This window comes from Prionailurus viverrinus, chromosome A1 (assembly GCF_022837055.1).
Source record: "Prionailurus viverrinus isolate Anna chromosome A1, UM_Priviv_1.0, whole genome shotgun sequence".
Classification (NCBI taxonomy): domain Eukaryota; kingdom Metazoa; phylum Chordata; class Mammalia; order Carnivora; family Felidae; genus Prionailurus; species Prionailurus viverrinus.
Window position 1 is genome coordinate 194,045,536 of NC_062561.1, and position 18,903 is coordinate 194,064,438.

At 50.4% G+C, this 18,903-nt stretch overlaps 1 protein-coding gene across 1 annotated transcript in view; it reads right to left on the minus strand.

Moving 5' to 3' along the window:
* Window positions 1-18,903, minus strand: part of GALNT10 (polypeptide N-acetylgalactosaminyltransferase 10) — a 225,604-nt gene that overhangs the window by 21,354 nt on the left and 185,347 nt on the right. The window contains exons 6-7 of the mRNA XM_047826528.1: window positions 16,174-16,357; window positions 10,410-10,527 (exon numbers count right to left, since the gene is read on the minus strand). Coding sequence (XP_047682484.1) covers window positions 10,410-10,527; window positions 16,174-16,357 — 302 coding nt within the window. The remainder of the gene's footprint in view (window positions 1-10,409; window positions 10,528-16,173; window positions 16,358-18,903) is intronic.

The following is an 18,903-nucleotide window of genomic DNA, read 5'->3' on the forward strand; positions in this document are numbered from 1 at the left end:
AGGGAAGAAACAAATGGTGATGTGCATCAGAAGACACTCAGGGACCCAGAGACAGTGTGGCAGAAGGGCCCATCCTGTGAGGAAAACATGAGCCGGCAGGGGCCCTGGCGAAACCTCTCTCTGTCAAGGACATGGCTGCCTGGAAACCACCAGGCATGACTGGTCATCCTTCCTGCTGACGGCCAGGAGAAGACATGTCTTTTGCTTTTGGGATCTCGGCTGAGGACCCCTATGGAATTCCAATCCTATTTAGTTGCACTTGGGGGACATAATATGATAATAGTTGCCACCAATTATTCTGCATTATCTGTGTGCTTAGAAGGTACATAGCATTCCTGTTATGAACTCCATTCTGGAGTTAAGAACTGAGGTCTAATCCAGGCTCCTCAGCAAGCCTTGTGAGTCTGAAAGCCTCAGTTTCCCCATCTGCAAAATGGGATGAATTATGTGTGCCTGATAGGGCTGCGATGGGACTGGAATGATGTAATTCTGAAGCACAGAGGGCTGTAAGCAATCCGTATAGTGTGATTTGGACACATGGCAGCTGGGGGGCACTGGAGGCAGGCCATGCAGTTCCCCTCAGAGAAGAAATGGCGTCATATCCATATCTTCCAGAAGTTCACATGGTTTTGAATATATTAGTTTGTTTTGAATAAGATACTGTTTCGGAGAGCTTACCAGCATGAAAGGACCTCACTCACGCTAGTTTGAGATATTTATAATGGTTACTGGATGCAGCTGGTGAAGAGTAGGAAAAAAACAATTTTACTTTATTTTTAAAAACCACTTGAAATACAGATTTGAAGGGGTACATGCACCCTGATGTTTATAGCAGCATTATTAACAACAGCCAAACAATGAAGAGAGCTGAAATGTCCATCGACTAATAAATGGATAAAGAAGATGCAGTGTGTGTGTATATGTATATATATACATATATATGTATGTGTGTGTGTGTGTATGGGTGTGTATAGGTATATATACATATATACATACATACATATACATATATACCTGTACACACACACACATATAGTGGAATATTAGTGACCAAAAAGAATGAAATCTTGCCATTTGCAATGATGTGGATGGAGCTAGATGGTATTATGCTATGCAAATGAAGTCATCAGAGAAAGACAAATACCATATTTCACTCATATATGGAATTTAAGAAACAAAACAGATGAACATATGAGAAGGCAGGAAAAGAGGAGAGAGGGGAACAAACCACAAGAGCCTCTTAATGATAAGAGAACAGATTGAGGGTTGATGGAGGCAGGTGGGTGGGGGATGGGCTCGATGGGTGATGGGCACTAAGGAGGGCACTTGTGATGAGCACTGGGTGTCGTATGTACCTGATGAGTCACTGAATTCTTCTCCTGAAACCAATATTGCACTGTCTGTTAACTAACTAAATTTTAAATAAAAAAAATAAAAACCATTTGAATTTACTTCTAGGTTAATATATTATTTTATATAATATAGTTTTAAGCACATATGTGTATCTAAATGAATAAATGAAATGTCTAATTCAACAACATCCTTAGGTGTTTATAGACAAGTTGGCCAAAAAATGGGAGGTGGCTGCCTTACACTGGGGTTTTGTTGCTTAAACTAATAAATGAATTTAGTCACGTTGCAATTTCCCTGAGATGTGACTCATACTTGGGACAGAGCACTTTCATAACCACCCAGTCAGAGAGGTCCTATCATACCTTTTACGTGCGAGGAAGCTGAGGCCTTGCGATATAAGTGCCTTCCCCGAGGTCCCTCAGCTCATAAATGGCAGAGTCCAGAGTGGAATCTGGGGCTGGGTCCCCCCAGAACTAGGCAGCTCTGAGACCTCCAGGCAGACTGTACCTTCCTGGTTTGATCTTTCTTAAGCCTGGTCTAGACCCTATTACGGTCTTCTGCCAAGACCCCTGTCAGCACCTGTATTGCCTACAGAATGAACGGGCACCCCTGGCTTGCAAATAAGGCTCTCTGCCATCTGTTCTTCTCTTGATCACTTCTGGCCCTCTCCACATCCCCTGGACTCGTGTTGTGGATGCTGAGAACCAGCTGCGGTGCGTTCACTTGTCTGTGGTGTTGGGCGCCGTCCTTCTCTTCCCATCAATAACGCAGCCCATACAAACATTCATTCACTCATTCATTTACACTGGACCTAGTCATTGGGCAGCGTTGCTCTAAAACCCTGTCAGAAGAAATGGAACAGAAACTCGCTGTCAAGGGTGGACCCAATGACCTGAACCTGATGATGTAACAGGGGGAAGGTGCTGGGACATGCTGACCAATTGCCAAGCAGTCTACCCATTTGCTCTGTCCTTCCACGTCCAAGCCTGAGAACATTCTCCGTACAAGACCCCACGTATTCATTGCCGCCATAATCCTCACCCTTGTGAGCATCAGAATCATCTGGAAAGCTGGTTAAAATACAGACTGCTAGGGCCCCACCCCGAGGGTGTCTGACTCAGCAGGTCTGGGGTGGAGACTGAGAATCTGCATGTCTAACAAGTTCTCAGATGCTGCTGCAAAGGCTGGTCTGAGGACCACACATTGAGGACCAGTACATGCTGGAATAGTGACAACCCCTCTCAGGATAATGGTATTAGCTAGTTCACACAGACAGCCCTGTAAGTTTCGAGTTCTTAGTGCCCTTGTAGATGAGAAGATACGGGTTCAGCAGAAAGGGCAAGTGAGCTGTCCAAGGTCTCACTGAAAGTTTATTCCAAAGCCGGGCCTGGAGCCAAGGTCTTCGGCCTCTGTCTTGTCAGCCTCAAAGCTCTTTCCGCTCCTGTCTTCTTGTAACTGTAGCCTGACCGCATCAACCATAACAATGCAAACATTAACAGCTACCGTTTATTGATCATTTATTACATGCCAGGCACTGAGCTAAGGTTTTAACACAGTTTGACTAACATCACATTCACACCCATGCTATGAAGTAAAGATTATTCTATCCCCATTTTACAGCTATGAAGTCCAGAGAGATTAGGCCACTTCCCCAAGGTCACACAGCAACTAGCTAATCAAGTCTGCACCAGAACCCAGGGGGTTTGATTCTGAAGGCCATGTACTTCATCCGACGGTGTTCAATGGTGTTCTAACATGAGGGTTCTGGTCAGAACAGCTACCACTTACTAAGTGCCTCCTTTTTGCCTGGCTCTAAGCCAGATGAATGTTTCATGCCATTTAGTTCTTAGAACAAAGCTCTGAAGAAGTTATTATCTCCATTTTTAGCAACGAAAGATGGAGGCATGGACACAGGTATGTGCTGGTTGGGAAGCCATGGATGACAGATGACCTTTGGGCCTTTGAGCCACCTTCCTGGAGGAATGGTGGGAGATGCAGGCCTCCACAGACACATTCATGGAATTTCAAAGGGCTTGCTGAGAGTCATGAGGAGAATGCTCTCCCTGCTCCCAGCAGGCGGCTCTTGGGAAGCCTGGGCACCTGTAGCCAGGAGGAAAATGCTGCACGCGGCAGAGCACGTTTGCGGCATCCTTGGATAGCTTAGCCAAAGAAAGAATTAGCACCAGGTTCTCAGCAGCAACTCTGCAGCTGGTCTGAGTCAGGCGGGGGGGTGGGGGGGTGGGGAGTGGGTAAGTGATGGGATGGGGGAGGTGTTGCCATGCAGGTCCTTGGATGGTAGCCCCTTGGGCTGGCCTCTGGAAATCATTTTTCCCTCCTGAGCAGCAACGCAACTCCCCTCGGGGCTGGTGCTGACTTCTGGACCCTTCCTGTAAAAAGGGCCTCTGTCTAGGCTGGGCCCACCTTTCCTCCACCCCTCTCACGGGTGGAATGAGTTTAGAGTCAGGACATCTGGGATTTAGCTCCGGCACTGCCACCTTCTAGCCGAGGGACCCTGGTCCAGTCACGGAGCCATTAAGGGCATCAGGCCATAACATCACCTGTACCCAGTTTCTGGTGTGCTCCTGCCTTCTTTTCACACTATTTCACTTACTCCTCCTGACGACGCCATGAGTTTTACAGAAGGAAAGCCTGAGAGTCTTCTCATTTAAAATCTGCCCCAAAGCTGCAGCCTGAGACTGGGTTGGGCTTTGACAGCTACGTCAAACAAAGCAAACCCAGGGGCCCTGATACCTCCTGCCTCTGCTGGGATGGGTTTCCTCGTGGAACAAGACTGTCCCCTGTCCCCTCATGTGGCATTTCATGACTCCCTCGCTCACATGGACCTGCCCCATGGGACCCTCAGGGAGGAGCCACTGCCTCCTCAGGCCCACCCTGCAGAGCTACGCTCCGTCCTTCCCTGGGGTGTCCTCGCTGTCACTCCCTTCTCTGGAGGCCTCCTTTGGCGGGGGGTGGTGGTGGTGGACTCTCATGCCTGAACTTGCAAATGGCCCAAACACAGCACTGGGATGTATATGGTGGGGCGGGGGATGCTGGAAGGGCTGAAAAACCATTTTTCCTTCTTAGTTAAAAAAAAAAAAAATCTTCTTTCTTTCTTTATAGAAGTGATATGTACTTATGATGAACATATTCATTGTTATAGAAATAGTAGAAGGGGACAGCTGCACCTTGGAGTCCTCCGCCCCCCCCCCCCCCCCCCCCCCGACATCACAAGGAACAGGACGCTTTCATGGCGTGCTGGGTCAGAGCACAGGCTCAGTCTGAAATCCCCGCTCCAGCCGTGTGAGTTTGTGGAAGTGACTTAACCCAAGCCTCAGTTTCCTCATCTACAACACGGAGAAAGTGAGAGCACCGCGTCGGGTGTCTCATGAAAATTAAATGACCATGCATGTAGAGTGCCGTGCACAGAGCCTCACACATTACTGGTGTGAGTGACCAGCAAACACCAGCTGCTAGAAGGATACTCTCAGGGTTTTTGTTTGCTGGTTTGCCTTCATCATATATTTAAACACCAAACATGGGATCATATTATATATATACACAATTTTTCATTTCTTTTTTTTAATTTTGAGAGATAGAGACAGAGCATGAGCAGTGGAGGGTCAGAGATGGAGAGAGAGAATCCCAAGCAGGCACAGAGCCTGACATGGGGCTTGAGCCCACGAACCCTGAGATCGTGACCTGAGCCGAAATCAAGACATGCTCAACCGACTGAGTCACCAGGCACCCCGATACTATTTTTCATTTCTGTTTAAACTTAACTTTGGAGGCATCTGGTCTTTTAATATCATATTCCATTGTTTAGATGTGCTTTTATTTATTCCCTAAGGACGTACATTTGGGTCCTGTCAATCTTCCCCCATTGTAAGTAAGGCCTCAACAAATAACTTCTACCCAAATCTCTGCTCATCTTTGCAGTTGTCTCCCTTGGATAAACTCCTGGGTGTGGAATTTTGGGTCAAAGAATGTGCTTGCTTTGGTACATAACAGATTTAGCCAGATTGCTGTTAACAAGAGGTATCCACTTACACCACTGCAAAGCCCACACCTTTCTCATGCCAGCTCATCCGTACTGTCTGGTGGAAGCATCCTGTCTCCTGGATCTCAGAGATGAAGATGTCCTAACCCTGGCCTCCTAAGGACACTGTGCAGTCCAGTTCCTGGCTCGTTCTACTGCCACCACCTCTAATCCAAACCACGCTTGCACCTGTGTAAGTCAAGGGACTTTCCCCACAGCATCGTATCCGATCCTCTCTCACGGGGCAGGTACGAAAGCTGTATCAGCACTGTCTGGGATGTGAGGGCCAAAGAGGTCAAGCGATTGGTCCAGGATCCCCAGATGGATGAACAGATGGATGGAAAGCCAAGATGAGAAGCCAGTGCCCTGCCTTCTCACCGAGTACCCTTCCCACAACACCACCACTACCAAAAGGTGTTGAGGTAAGTCTAGGAAGAGCGGGGCAAAGGAAGTTTTATCAGATACAAATTGATGCCACTAACAGTTATTTAAAACACCTACTGTGGGCCACACACACTGGGTATAGAAATGGTCTCCAGGGAACTCAGAGGCCAGTGGGTAAGACAGGTCACCCGTTGGGTCACAACTAACATGAGGAATTCAGAGCTAAGCCAGGAGTAACGTTGGGGTGGAGCCTCGTTAGCACAGGCAGCTCAGGTAAGGCTAAATGGGGGCCTCTCAGACTAAGGAAAGGCATTTCCAGAAGAGTGAACAGTGCCTGCTTCCAAAGATGACCGGACGCACGAGCCTGGGGCTTGTGAGCAGCTCCATATGGCTGTGCGGACACATCTGTGTGGACGTCTGTGGTCTGCCCTGCCCCACATTCATTCCCCTTCTAGAAACAATGACTGGGCTTTCGTTTGGGGAACCAGCTCATCTCCACTTTCCGGTCTCCAGGATGGACATGTGACTGCAGCTGCCCAATCAGAACATGGCTCAGGGATGGGCAAGGAACCAGCAGGCCAGTGAGAATCACCTTGGGGACTTCTTTTTTTTTTTTTTAATTTTTTTTTTTAACGTTTATTTATTTTTGAGACAGAGAGAGACAGAGCATGAACAGGGGAGGGGCAGAGAGAGAGGGAGACACAGAATCTGAAACAGGCTCCAGGCTCTGAGCTGTCAGCACAGAGCCCGATGCGGGGCTCGAACTCACAGACCGTGAGATCATGACCTGAGCCAAAGTCGGACACTTAACCGACCGAGCCACCCAGGCGCCCCTCACCTTGGGGACTTCTACAGGAAGGATGGGAAAGATACACTCTCTTTCCAGTGGGATGCTGGGTCCACAGAGAGAAAGCCTGACCTGAACAGGAAGCCAACCGAGATGAAAGTTGTGCCAAGGGACTGAGAGAGACGGAGACCGGATGAGATGGGTTAGTCTCTGGATCCAGCCAGGCCTGGAGGGTCTGCCCTGGAATTTCAACTGTGTGAGCCAACTGATTCTGATTTTTGCTTTCAATCAGATGACTAGGGTCATCTGTAACCAAGAGTGCAGACTAATGCAATGCGGTAAGAGGATGGAGGGTGGAGAAATGAGCAGGGGTCAGCTCACAGAGGCAGGTACAGGCGGGCTCTGGAGTTAAAGATTTAACCTGCCACCAGAACTGGGAAGATTCTAACCGCCAAACAGGAGAACTTCCATGGTGTGACTGTGCCTTTTGGAAACAATATGTCTCCTGGCTGAGAGAGTGTGTCGGGGTGGGGTGGGGGGATCAATGACTCTTCCAGAAATTTCAGAGCCTTAGAATACCTTTTCTAGGGTTTTCCCATCAGGATAGATGGCCTAGTCTGGAATTGGAGCCAAATTATTAATTCATCAGTCCTGATGCCACATATCAATTTATCTTAATTTCTGAAAATGCACTCAGGCCTTTCAGACCAGTCTCTTTTGTCCATCACCAGGAAGAAAGGGGTCTTAGCAGAGATTAAGCGGAGGGAATATGGCCCTTTGAAAATGCTCCGCTCTGGCTGAAATGAACACCCACATTTCAGGGAGGCGTCTCTGGCGGATGAATGGGCTTGCCTGTCTCCTCCGCACTGTGGCAGGCTTTCCACAGGGGCTCAGGAGACAATGCACAGGCAGATGGACCGCCACGGGCTCTGGGAACCCATGTTCTCAAAGCCAGGACAGAGAAAACTGAGGGAGGAAAGTCTCCCTTCCAGACCTGGGAGCCTCCTCATTATGCAGAGCCCTTTCCCCTCGAGAGTGAAGGACATTAATTGGATCAAATGGAAACAGGAGCCAGCTGCCTCCCCCCCTCCCGGACGAGAGATTTCCAATATGGCTTCATTACCAAGTCTTTTGTAAATAAACTGTGTGGAGAAAAATGCCATTTGTTCTGCTGTAATTGCCTGATGAGCATCATTAGATAGGTCTTTGAAACACACAGAATGAAATCATTTTGGGTTTGGGAATTCCTTTGTGCAACTCCTTCTCCATTCACTATTCTCCACAGAGGGTGTTTCTGAAGGGGGACTTCTTGACCATGGAGGCTGGTTTCTGGCCAGCGATCTACCTGCTCTGAGTGTGTCACAAACACGTATTTATTCAGTGCCTCCTTTCGGTACCTGGGACACAGCAGTGAGTGAAACACACAAACAATCCTACCCTATCGAAGTTGACATTCTGGTGAGCACTCAGAACACAGGTGTGCCCATTTCTGGGCACACTTGGCAGAGAACTTGATAAATCAAGTTTGCTCGATGGCTGTATTGACAAACTGTGAAGTTAAAAGTCCTTTGATTCCTTGTGTGTGATTGCACCGTACCCATAAGGATGCGACATTTGGAAAGCTAGACTGCACAGGGCTACGGATACCCAATGACATCTGTGCCATCACCTGCCAGACCTGCACCCATGGCAGACATCACTCATCAGTCACCACCCTCGTTCTGATCAGCTTGGATGCAGCTTCGGAATACATATCAACACTGCGCTGGGTCGCCCCTATCCCAGAGCAGATCAGAGATGGCTGGGAGAGGAAATCTATTTGCTACTTCTCACTTAGACGGTCATTAATTCACTTCACTGAGAGGCTGTAGAATATCCCAGTAAATTAAGAACGAGCCCAGGAGGAGGCAAAAACAGAACAAAGGGGGGAAAGACCACTGCCAACTTCTCAGGCTAGTTTCCCTCTCTAGTGTTCTCTCCTGTCCCTAAAGAGGCCCAGGAAACGTGGCAGGTCACAACGCAGGCTTTGCAGTCAGGCCCCCCTGCGGTCAGGTCCTGGTTCCGCTATTTCCACCTGTGTGGGGCCTTGGGCTGAGCCCTTCGTGTCTTCCTGTGAAATGGGTATAATGATGACACCGCTCTGCTAGGGTTGCTGAGAGGATTAAAAAGGCCAACACGTGTGAAGGGCTTGGCATAGGGTCCCGTCAGCTCCGAGCAGGGCTGAAATTCAGCTGTTGTGGACCAGAGCTGACACAGACTTGTGTCCAGCTGGTATCCGCTCTGACTGGTTGGTGCCTGGGCCGCCATCGCCATTAAATACTTTGAACACCAACCCTGGACGCGAGTGTTGGTTAGGTTAGGGGCTGGACCCCTTCGGGGAGACAACTTCAGAACTCTGGAAGTAAAACAGACACAGACCGCCCTTCAAACCCAAACGATGTTTTGGTCGTTCTTGAGTTCTTTTCTTGCTACTCAAGAATTTATGTTCCCTAGTTCTGAACTGCTCAACCAGAGGTGTACATGGTGATGGCAATGATGTCGATAATGAACATAATCTTTGGGACGTTGTTAGGAAGCACCCAACTGTCATGGTCGCATTTAATCCTCTGAACAACCCCGTGAAGATTCAGGTATCATTAAGCATATTTTGTGGCAGCACAGACTGAGGCTCAGTGAGGTGAGCCTTCCTTGTCTGAGATCACACAGTCTGTTGGAAGTGGCAGGGCCGGGATCTGACCCCAGCACCGAAGTCTCAATCACGGTGTCCCGCCTAAAAAGTTGATGCCCGATTCGGGGGGCATCAGGGTTGTGTATTCACAGGGCTCGGCCCAGTAGTGGTGCCGCTGGCCATCCCTCGCGGGCTGGGGGTATGCCCTTCCAGGGGCCCTGGGGATGCAGACGCAGACCCTGGCCAGACGTAAGGGGTCACGGGACAAGCTAAGCCTCCCCTCAGAGGGACCGAGCCTCTGTTCGTCACCTGAGACCAATAAATATGGAATCCCACAAATGAAGGGGAGGAAGTGGCCCCAGAAGGGTGGGTGGCTAACTAGTAACCACCACGTCCTCAACTACCATTGTCAGCAAGCTTCTACAGCACATGGGCTGGTCTGATAGAGTAAATATTTACTCTCTGGATCTTGAATAGTTTCTACCCATTTTTAATTGCTGGCTGTGTCCCCGGGTTGCATGTTAAGCACTTCTAAGATATTATCTCGTTCGCTCTTTGCAATAGCTCTAGAAGATAGGTAGTATTATTATTCTGTCATTTCAGACGAGGAGAGAAAGCTAATCTAAACTTGCCCCAAATCACACAGCTCCTGAGTGGTGGAACTAGGATTTGAACCCACACTTTTCTGACTCCACAGCTTGAGCTCCTGACCACTGATCTCTACGGCCAACTCCAGCAGTGGTGGATACAGAGAAAGCACACTTGAGAGGGGTGGCCACGACCCACTAAGGCTAACTGGGAATCTGCGAGGCCACGAGCCATCCCCAAAGCACAGCATCCCTCCAGGCCTGTGTGTCCCACTTACCCCGGCTTCTCTTCCCCCCTGCTGGTTTGCTGGACACCTCACTGGGAGACACCACCTTTACTGGAAGCAAGACCTGTCTTATTCCAACACTGCCATCCTAAGAAGGGGACGATGTTAAGGTAAATGGCAGTCAGAGCTTAGCAGCCTAAGGAGACACCCCACCTCCACTATACACACACAAGAAGGAGTGGCCTATGGCCTCTGACTTGTCACCTGAGGAGCAGGGGCTGCTGAACCCTGAGCATCCAGAGTCTTTCCAGGCTCAGAAAGCCAAGGGGGTGTGGCAAAGAAGGGGGCTTCCGAAGAGCCGGCTCACCTTGAATGAGATTTCATACTGCTCCCCTCCCCAGATCTCCAGGCCTGGGTCGTACCCACCCAACTCCCAGAACCATTTCCGATCCACAGCGAACAGTCCACCGGCCATCACGGGAGACCTGTCAGGGAAGAAGAGTGTGGTGTGAGGACAAAACGTCCCGGCGGCAGGCTCCGAGTGCAAGCTGACACTGCTATTCCCCTGGGGAAGGTACTGCACACTGCCCCAAGGGCACAGCCTATGTGTCTAGCAGGGAACCCAACGCCCCTCCAAGGGAGGGCCCAGGCTGTCTTCTTTCTCGGCCATGACTTCCCTTCTTAAATACTGCATTTTAACCAAACGGACCCAGAGCTCCTTTCCACGGTCACTTGTGAGAGGAAATCACAGTAACGTGCGCCTTGCAGCGGCATGGTCTATGCCTCTCCAGTGCTCCCACGGGTTAATGGTCTGAATCAGGTCCCTCTGGGCCTGTCTGTGCAGTAGAATCTCTTAGATGACAAAACACGCAGCTGTCTGGGCCCTACCCCTAGGTATCCTAGGAAGCTATCCCTGGGCGGTGGAGTCTAGGAATGCGTGTTTTCAAACAGCCTCCTTGGATGAGTCGCCCTCAGGCTGCCCAGCACTGGACAGGAGTTCTGCTGAGAGTTTGCAGAGGAAGACACAGCTTCTGCTCTTTCAGGTAAACTGGGCTAAGACGAACTCTGCACATTCACTGTTTCATTACCCACTGAGTGCCAGCTGAGCCGTAGATGCTGGAAGAACGTGCAGGTAAATCAGAGCTGGCCTGGGACTTTGGGGGATGCTAGTGTGGCTGGGCAGCTGCCTCTCAGGACAGAAGGACCCAGAAGATGGGTGGGAGGTACCAAGCGCCTCTGGGAGGTGCAGACAGCACTAAAGGAACATGGAAAGAGTGAGTGTCTGCCACCAGGTTTTGGGAGTGAGGAGAGAGGCTGGGGCAAGAGTCAGGGAGGGGTGCTCGGGGTGGTGGCATTTGAGGTGGGTTTTGTTTGGACAAGTGGGCAATGAGGGGAGAGGAAGGTACCCTGGAGGGGAAAACCACAGGAGCAAGGGCACAGAGATGATAAATGGGGCAGTGCCATGGGTAACAAGTCAGCACGGCATCATGCCAGGCCAAGGGCAGGGGTGGCATGCTGCAGCCTGCCTGGGTCCCCCTGGTGCCTCACACGGGGCTGGCACCTGAGGGGCCGCCGGTACTCGCTGAGTGACAATCTCGCAGAGTGACCGTGTCCTTGTCCAGCTCCACTGGAAGACTCCAGACCCTCAAACCAAGGAACATTCCAGCAGCGAACTCCACGCCACCTCCTGGCCTTGGGAACTGCAGGTTCATGGGAATTGGGCTGATTTAAGAAGAACTTAGCCGACCCACATGCCTCCCACGCTTCATGTAGCAGATGAGCCTTGACAGCATGGCAGGGACTCCTTTAAAAGAAGATCCCCTTGAATATTCACTGAGGGCTTGAATGTGGCAGGTGGTTGACTGAACTGATGATTTAATAAAATGACTGCTCCTTGAATTGACCTCATGAGGTGGGCCTCATCCTTATTATCCCATTGACACGTGTAGAAACCAGAGCACAGACTGGGAGGTAACTTGCTCCAGGCTTCACAGCTACTAAGCAGGATTCGAATCTCTAATCTATGCCAGAGCTCACACCCTCAGGGCCACAAAATTCTGTCTCCTATCAGGGAGGAGCCATGGAGAGGCAGGTGATGAGTGAAAAGGACAGGGGAACAGGGATGGGGAAACTGTCACTCCACTCTCCTTTACCTTTGGTGGGATGTGAGATGAAGTGTTTAACCACTGAACCCCGTATCGCCCGCTGCAGCGACCACGGGCCACATGCGGCTACTGAACACCCGGAATGGGACTACTCTGAATTGAGTTGTGCTGGAAGTGTAAGGGACACACTGATTTCCAACACTTACTGTGAAAAAAATAATAGGTCTCATTAACCATTTCAGGGATGCCTGGCTGGCTCAGTCGTGGGGCCTGCGGCTCTTGGTCTTGGGGTTGAGAGTTTGAGCCCCACGCTGGGTGTAGAGATTACATACACATAAAATCTCAAAAAAATAATTTCCAAGTGTTGGTTACATGTTAAAGTGAGACTATTTCAGATATACTGGGTTAAACAGAGTATATTACAAAAATGAATCTTACCTGCTTCTCTTTACCTTTTTTTATGTGGCCACCAGGAAATTTGAAAGTATTTTTGTGGCTCCCCTGATTTTCTACTGGATGGTGCTCATTTAACATCTCAAAGCCTGTCCCCACATCTACACAATGAACATGTAGCTACATTTCCTAGCTCACATTGCTGTTATAGTTCTGAAAGTACCCAGTACTATGAAACATACGGTGTCTAATATCAACTTTCCTTTGTCTTCTGAAGATGGTGGGGTTTGGGTTTTTTGGCTGGAGCCATACACTGCCTGGAGAGGCAGGGAGCGGTTCTGAGCCAGGGCTTCGTGGGAAATCAAACCCAAGACTCTGCATGTGGAAACCAGCCTGGGCGGGAGCCTGGGGCAAGGACCTAGGAGCCGAGGTGGAGCAGGGAGAAGATCAGCCTTAAGGCATTTTGGATGCTGGATGCTGGCCTCCAGAGGGAGGCCTCTCCTCCAGCCCCATCTATTTCCTGCCCATGTTCAGCAAGAACAACAACGGTTCTGAGGTCTAGTGTCTACCACTCACTTTACCGACATCATCTCCAGCTCTCACAAAGCTCTATTAGGCCCCTTTTCAGACGGAGAACTCTGGAATTCAGAAGAGCGACATACTCTGCTCAAGGGCATGCGGTTACTAAGCGGATGAGCTGTGGTTCCAACCGGGGTTGGCCCCCCAAGCCCATGTCCTTCAAACATCATTCTGTTGCCCTGGGCCTGCGGATTGTTCACTTGCGGGCACCGTGGAGCGGTGTGCAGGAAATGACCAGGATTTTTCTAGTGGCCTCTCTCCTGGGTTTTGTCCAAGTACAATACAGAAAAGATACTTTTGGAAAGAATCGGAAGATACAAAGGATGGAGGGTCCCTCGGGAAGCATCTAGACCAGTGGGTCTCAACTGTGACCACACAGTTCGAATCGCCTGGGAGCTTTAAAGACTATTGATGCCTTGATCCCATCCCAGACTCTGGTGTGACTGGTCTTGGGTGGCAGGTGGCCTGGTGGGTTTTGTTTGTTTTTACAGGCTCCCCAGGTGATGCCAATGTGCAGCCAGGGTTGAGAGCCACTGCTGCAGGGCAGGCCCAACCCCTTCAATATCCAGGTGAGACGACTGCAGCCCTGGAGGGACGGGGTGGGGGGCGGGGGGGAACTACTGGGGCCTCTGCTAATAAGCAGCCACATGACCTGGCCTTACCCTCTCCTCATCCTGCAATGAGGAAGATGAACGTGCCGAGACCCATCCACATAGGGCCCATGACTAAGCTTATGGTACTGGTTGAAACCACAGGGGGTTCTGGTTACCCTGAAAATTCTGTTCTCTGGAGTACCCCATTCCGACCTCAGCCTCTGCTGTCGGACACCTCTGCTGTGTGTCACCTCAGGCAAGTCTCATGTCCTCCCTGAGCCACAGGGTCTGTGCCAGTCAAGGGTGGAGGATTCCAATTACACCCTGGGGCTCTGTTGTGAGGGTTGTGTGCGGTCATGTCGGCTGGGACTGCTCTGCCGGCTCAGCTCAGATGTTGGCTACTCCTTTTGTTGGTATTACTCTCCAAGAACTCGGGGCAACTGGGGCCTCGGGCGTGCGGAGGGTGCTAACTGCATGATGTCGTCTTGGGTTCTGACAGTAGTGGTTGGCCATGTTCAGGAGACCAGAGGTCAGGGGAAGAACACGGACGTCTGACCTGCTCAAGCGGCACGGGGCTCCACCCATGCCCTCTGCCCTCAGCTCACGCGACTCCCTTTGCCCAGCCACCTTTTATTTCCCTGAACAAGCGGGGCCTCTTCGCCCCTCTGAGCCCTCCCTTGGGCCCACAGCATCAGAGGCTCTCCTCAGGAACCGCGGTGTGCCCTGTGCCCATGACGATGGCCGAGCTGCCAAAAGACCCCTTTCTCAGGTGGGGAGTGTGAGGCGCAGGGAAGCTGGAGTTCACTGAGGCTAAACTGTGGTTAGGCAGGTGTGGATAATGGCCTCCCAAAGAAGCCAATGCCTAATTCCTGGAACCTGGGGATATGTCACCTTACACAGCAAAGGGACGTTGCAAATAGAATTTAAGTGAAGGATCTGAGATGGGGAGATTGTCCTGGTGGGCCCAATGTAATCACAGGGGTCCTCATATGTGAAAGAAGGAGGCAGGAGGGTCAGAGTTAGAGAAGGAGATGTGATGATGAAAGCAGGTGCTGCAGAGAGATAGTTGGGGGAGGGGGAGGTGGGAGAAGGAGGGGGAGTGATGGCGGAAGGAAGGAGGGGGAGACTTGGACATGTTAGGTTACTGGCTTTGGAGACGGAGAAGGTGGGACACCTGGGTGTCTCAGGGGGTTTAACGTCCCACTTTGGCTCAGGTCATGATCTTGCGGTTCCTAAGTTTGAGCCCTGTGTCGGGTTCTGTGCTGACAGCTCAGAGCCTGGAGCCTGCTTTGGATTCTGTGTCTGCCTCTCTCTGCCCCTCTCCTGCTCAGCTTGCTCTCTCTCTCTCTCTCTCTCTCTCTCTCTCAAAAAAACAATCATTAAAAATATTTTTTTGAAGATGGAGAAAGGAGCCACAAGCCAAAGAATGTGGGCAGCCTCTAGAAGCTGGAAAGGGCAAGCAAACCGACTCTTCCCTAGAACCTGCCTACACCATGCATTTAGCTCAGTTAGACTCCTTTTCACACTTCTGACCTCCAGAACTTTAAGAGAATAAATCTGTGTTGTTTTAATAAGCCAGTAAATTTTGGGTAATTCATAATTGGGAAACTAATACAGCAGAAGACTGGACTTTGGTTTTGTACCCAAAGGTCTTTCCACATCTCTAGGAAGGGAGCCAGAGTGGCTCACAGGGCAGCACAGGAGGAGCCCCAGAGAGACACGGGCTCTAATTCTGGCCTGGCACTGACTCACTGTATAAGTGAGGCCCCCCTTGTCCTGGAGCCACAGTCTCCCCATTTGCAAGGGACTGGAGTCCATTACCTGTAGGTCCCCCCAGGTTTCACATCCTAGGATGTTACGGGTCCACTCCACACATTGACCCCTAAACTTCTACCGTGGGACAAGCTGCTATTTCCTAACACTTCCAAGAGGGCCTAGCTGAATGATGGGACAGCTGTCTCCAGGGGCAGACAGACCTGCAGGTGCACCCAGCCTTTACTGCTTCATAGCTGTGAGACCTGGAAAAGGTGCTTAACCTCCTGGAGCCTTGGTGTCCTCACTTGGAAAATATGGATAATAATTTTTACTACGTATGGTTGTTGGGGATTAAAAAGGATCAGCATGTGATATGCTCAGCACTGTGCCTGGCATTTAGAAAGTGTTCAGCAAGGGGTGGTGGTGGTGATGCTGGTTCTTGCTGACCACGGGGTGCTAGGCTTGAGGGAGAGAGCAACTCTGTTCACCCCCAGCTGGCAGGAACACCACACAGAGGTGGCCAGCTGGGAGGGCCCTGAGCTGAGGCTCTGAGACAGCCTGGGAGGAGCTGTGCTTCCGGTTGGGGATGTTTGCCCTGGTTCCCCTGCAGTGGACTTTTAGGAGGAGGTGGAGGTCCCGAGTAGGGTGTGTTGGCGAGGGGTCACTAGGTCAGCCACTGGGACCAGCCCAGGTCACTTGTACTTACTCAAATGGGTCGCTTGGGTCAGCTTTCTGAAGTTCTGGAGGAATCGGTATCCGCTTATAGTACATCTCCCAGTCAAAGGCGCCCCGCATGGCATCGCCCGCCTGCGTTTCGTACCGAAAGTCATCGTGGTCGATTACGTCAATCATCGGGCACACAATGGTCTTGCGGTTCCGGGCGATGCGGTCTGAAGAAGCCAAGAGATGCCCATTACGGAGGCAGGACAGGGCAGCAGCTAGGTCCACGACCCTGCTCTGCAGCTTACTCACATTCTTAAGGTGTTCCCTGAGTGACTTCTCCGAATGCTTGAGTTTGAGAATCCCAAGAGCAAGGGAGAGGGCAGGCTTTAAGAAAGATGGACCAGGGCTCCCGTCCCAGTCCTGCTACCTGCGAGCTACATAAACAATGTCTCTGAGCCCCAGTGTTCTCCTCTGTGAAATGGGGAAAGAGGTTCAGCACCACAGGCTGGTAGGAGGACGGGATATGACGACAGTTCGAGGTATCCAGCACGGTCGCCTGTAATGGTCAGCGCCATTGCAGAGAGAGATTAATTTCCTTCTGGGAGGGCTCCTGTTCTGGCCCTGTCAGGCTCCGCATTCTGAGTCCTAAGCTTGACTCGTGGCCGAAGTAGCCAGGCAAGCCAGCTCCTCAAAACTTCTCAGCTATGGTCAGTGAACAAGTGGTCCTCCTTGCGAGAGAGTTTAGCTCGCTTTTTCCAACAGCCAGAACTACTGAGGAGGGCAGGTACTATCCCACGAACTCCTCCTGACTGATGTACAAGCAAAGTCTGGCAAACCTCTGCCCTGCAGGAATGCTACAGGCTAGGTGATTCAAGATGGCAAGGGCAGTCCCTAGCCAGATGGCTTTTTACGGTCCCCATTAAGCCAGGGAGAAGCTGATTCTATACAACGCACTCTGCCCAACCTACCAACCAGAATTTTAAGCTTTGGTTTGTTCTGTTCTTCGATGTTCCTTCTGCCAAGAAGCCGTGGCTGCAGCTTGGGGGTGCCAGTGATAAAGGGGCCAGTGGGCTATGCTGGGGTGCCTGGCTGCTTGGGCCAGCAGTCAAGTTCAAGGGTGGGAATGTGGAGTCTGGTAGGGCCAGTGTAGGCTGGCATCTGCCTGGGGCTTGGGCTTCATCAAGTACTTTTTTCTTCCAGGAGAGAAAGCAGCATTCTTGCCCTTTCCTAAACTGCAAGACAACAATCCATAGATGGGTCATTAAATTGATCGAGTGTGTGTGTGTTTGTGTGTGTGCATGTGCATGTGTATAATGAACCAGGAAAGAATACTGAATGTCAGGGTGCATTCCACCTGATAAGAAAAAGTACTTTTTCAGGAAACAGGTTTCCGTTATATTGCATGGGTGTGTATCTGTGTCCTGGATTGAGATGTCCAATGTATTTCTAACTGTGGCACACTGGTTTAAAAAGTCTGAGAAGTGCTGCTTTCGGCAGTGTGCCCTCTGGGCTACCAGTGCCCGATGTACCCATGGTGTGTTTAAAAAACTGCCAGGGTTGTTCCTGCCCCAGGTGCACCGAATCAGAACCTGTGGGGGCAGAGCTTGGGTCTGCCTTGTGAACAGGCTCCCTAGGGGTTCTAATGAAGTCGAAGAAACTTCTCCAGGGAAAGATCTAGAGAGGGGCCTCCCTTCCTAATTACAATTATTCATGCCCATGCAGGGGATTTCACTTCTGGAGAGGCTCTGGGCTGTGGCTCTGCTGCAGGCTGGCTGAGAGCGGGAGGTGTGAGGGGTCAAGGCTTAGCATCGAGAGGCAGCATTCCAGGGTGCTGCGCTCACTTGGGGACAGAATGCCCAGGTCCCAACCCTGGCTTTGTCACCTACAAGCAGTATAACCTTGACAAAGGTTATCTGATGCCTCTGAAACCTCGCTTCCCTGCCAACAAAATGGAGGACGACAGCACCTGTCTCATGGGGTTCCTGTGAAGACCGAGGGGGACGGTGGGGCCAAGATGCTTAGCTCAGACTCTCACACATTCACACATCCCATTAGTGCTCCGCGGACATTGCTGTGACCAGGATTGATGAAAGAAGCTCAGAAGCTGAGCATCTTCCTCATTCTCTTTGCTCTTTAGTTTTCTCATTTGTTCTACGTGGATAATAAGGCCTGGCCTGTCTACATTCCCATGTAACTGTCAAATTCAAAAGTGGCTGTGGCCTAAAAAGCCAAGGGACTAGCAGAGCCATGATGATGATGATGATGATGATGATGATGATGATGATGGCAGAAATGAGAATAAACAGTGGCTTTCCTTTGGGGGCTGAATCCTTCTCTCTGGCTCAGGAATGCCTCATCTGCACAGAAGGCAGAGAGAGCTGTGCATGGAGGTGTTAATGGTTTTGAGACAAATGGTTTTGAGATGCGCTCCGTCGGCTGCTCATATTAATAGGGACAGACTTTTGCATCTACACCATTGGTTCACATTTCTATTGGAAAAAGAAAAAATAAAAAGAGGGAGAATGTTTCCTCCATGTATTCTGCAGATTATGAAAATTACCCTCATATATTTCCATAGAAACAGAGTTAAGGGCTATTTAGACTCCCAGCTCAGCTTTGTGGCCCTCCACTTCGAGTCACTGAATGACCCAACAAATGAGTTGTTCCTTCAGCACTATAAATTAGGTGATTTACGGTGAGACTTTTTTCTTTCTCTTTTTCTTTTTCTCTTTCAGTAATGAGAGGCAGATGCAGAGACCTCTTGGTTTAATTA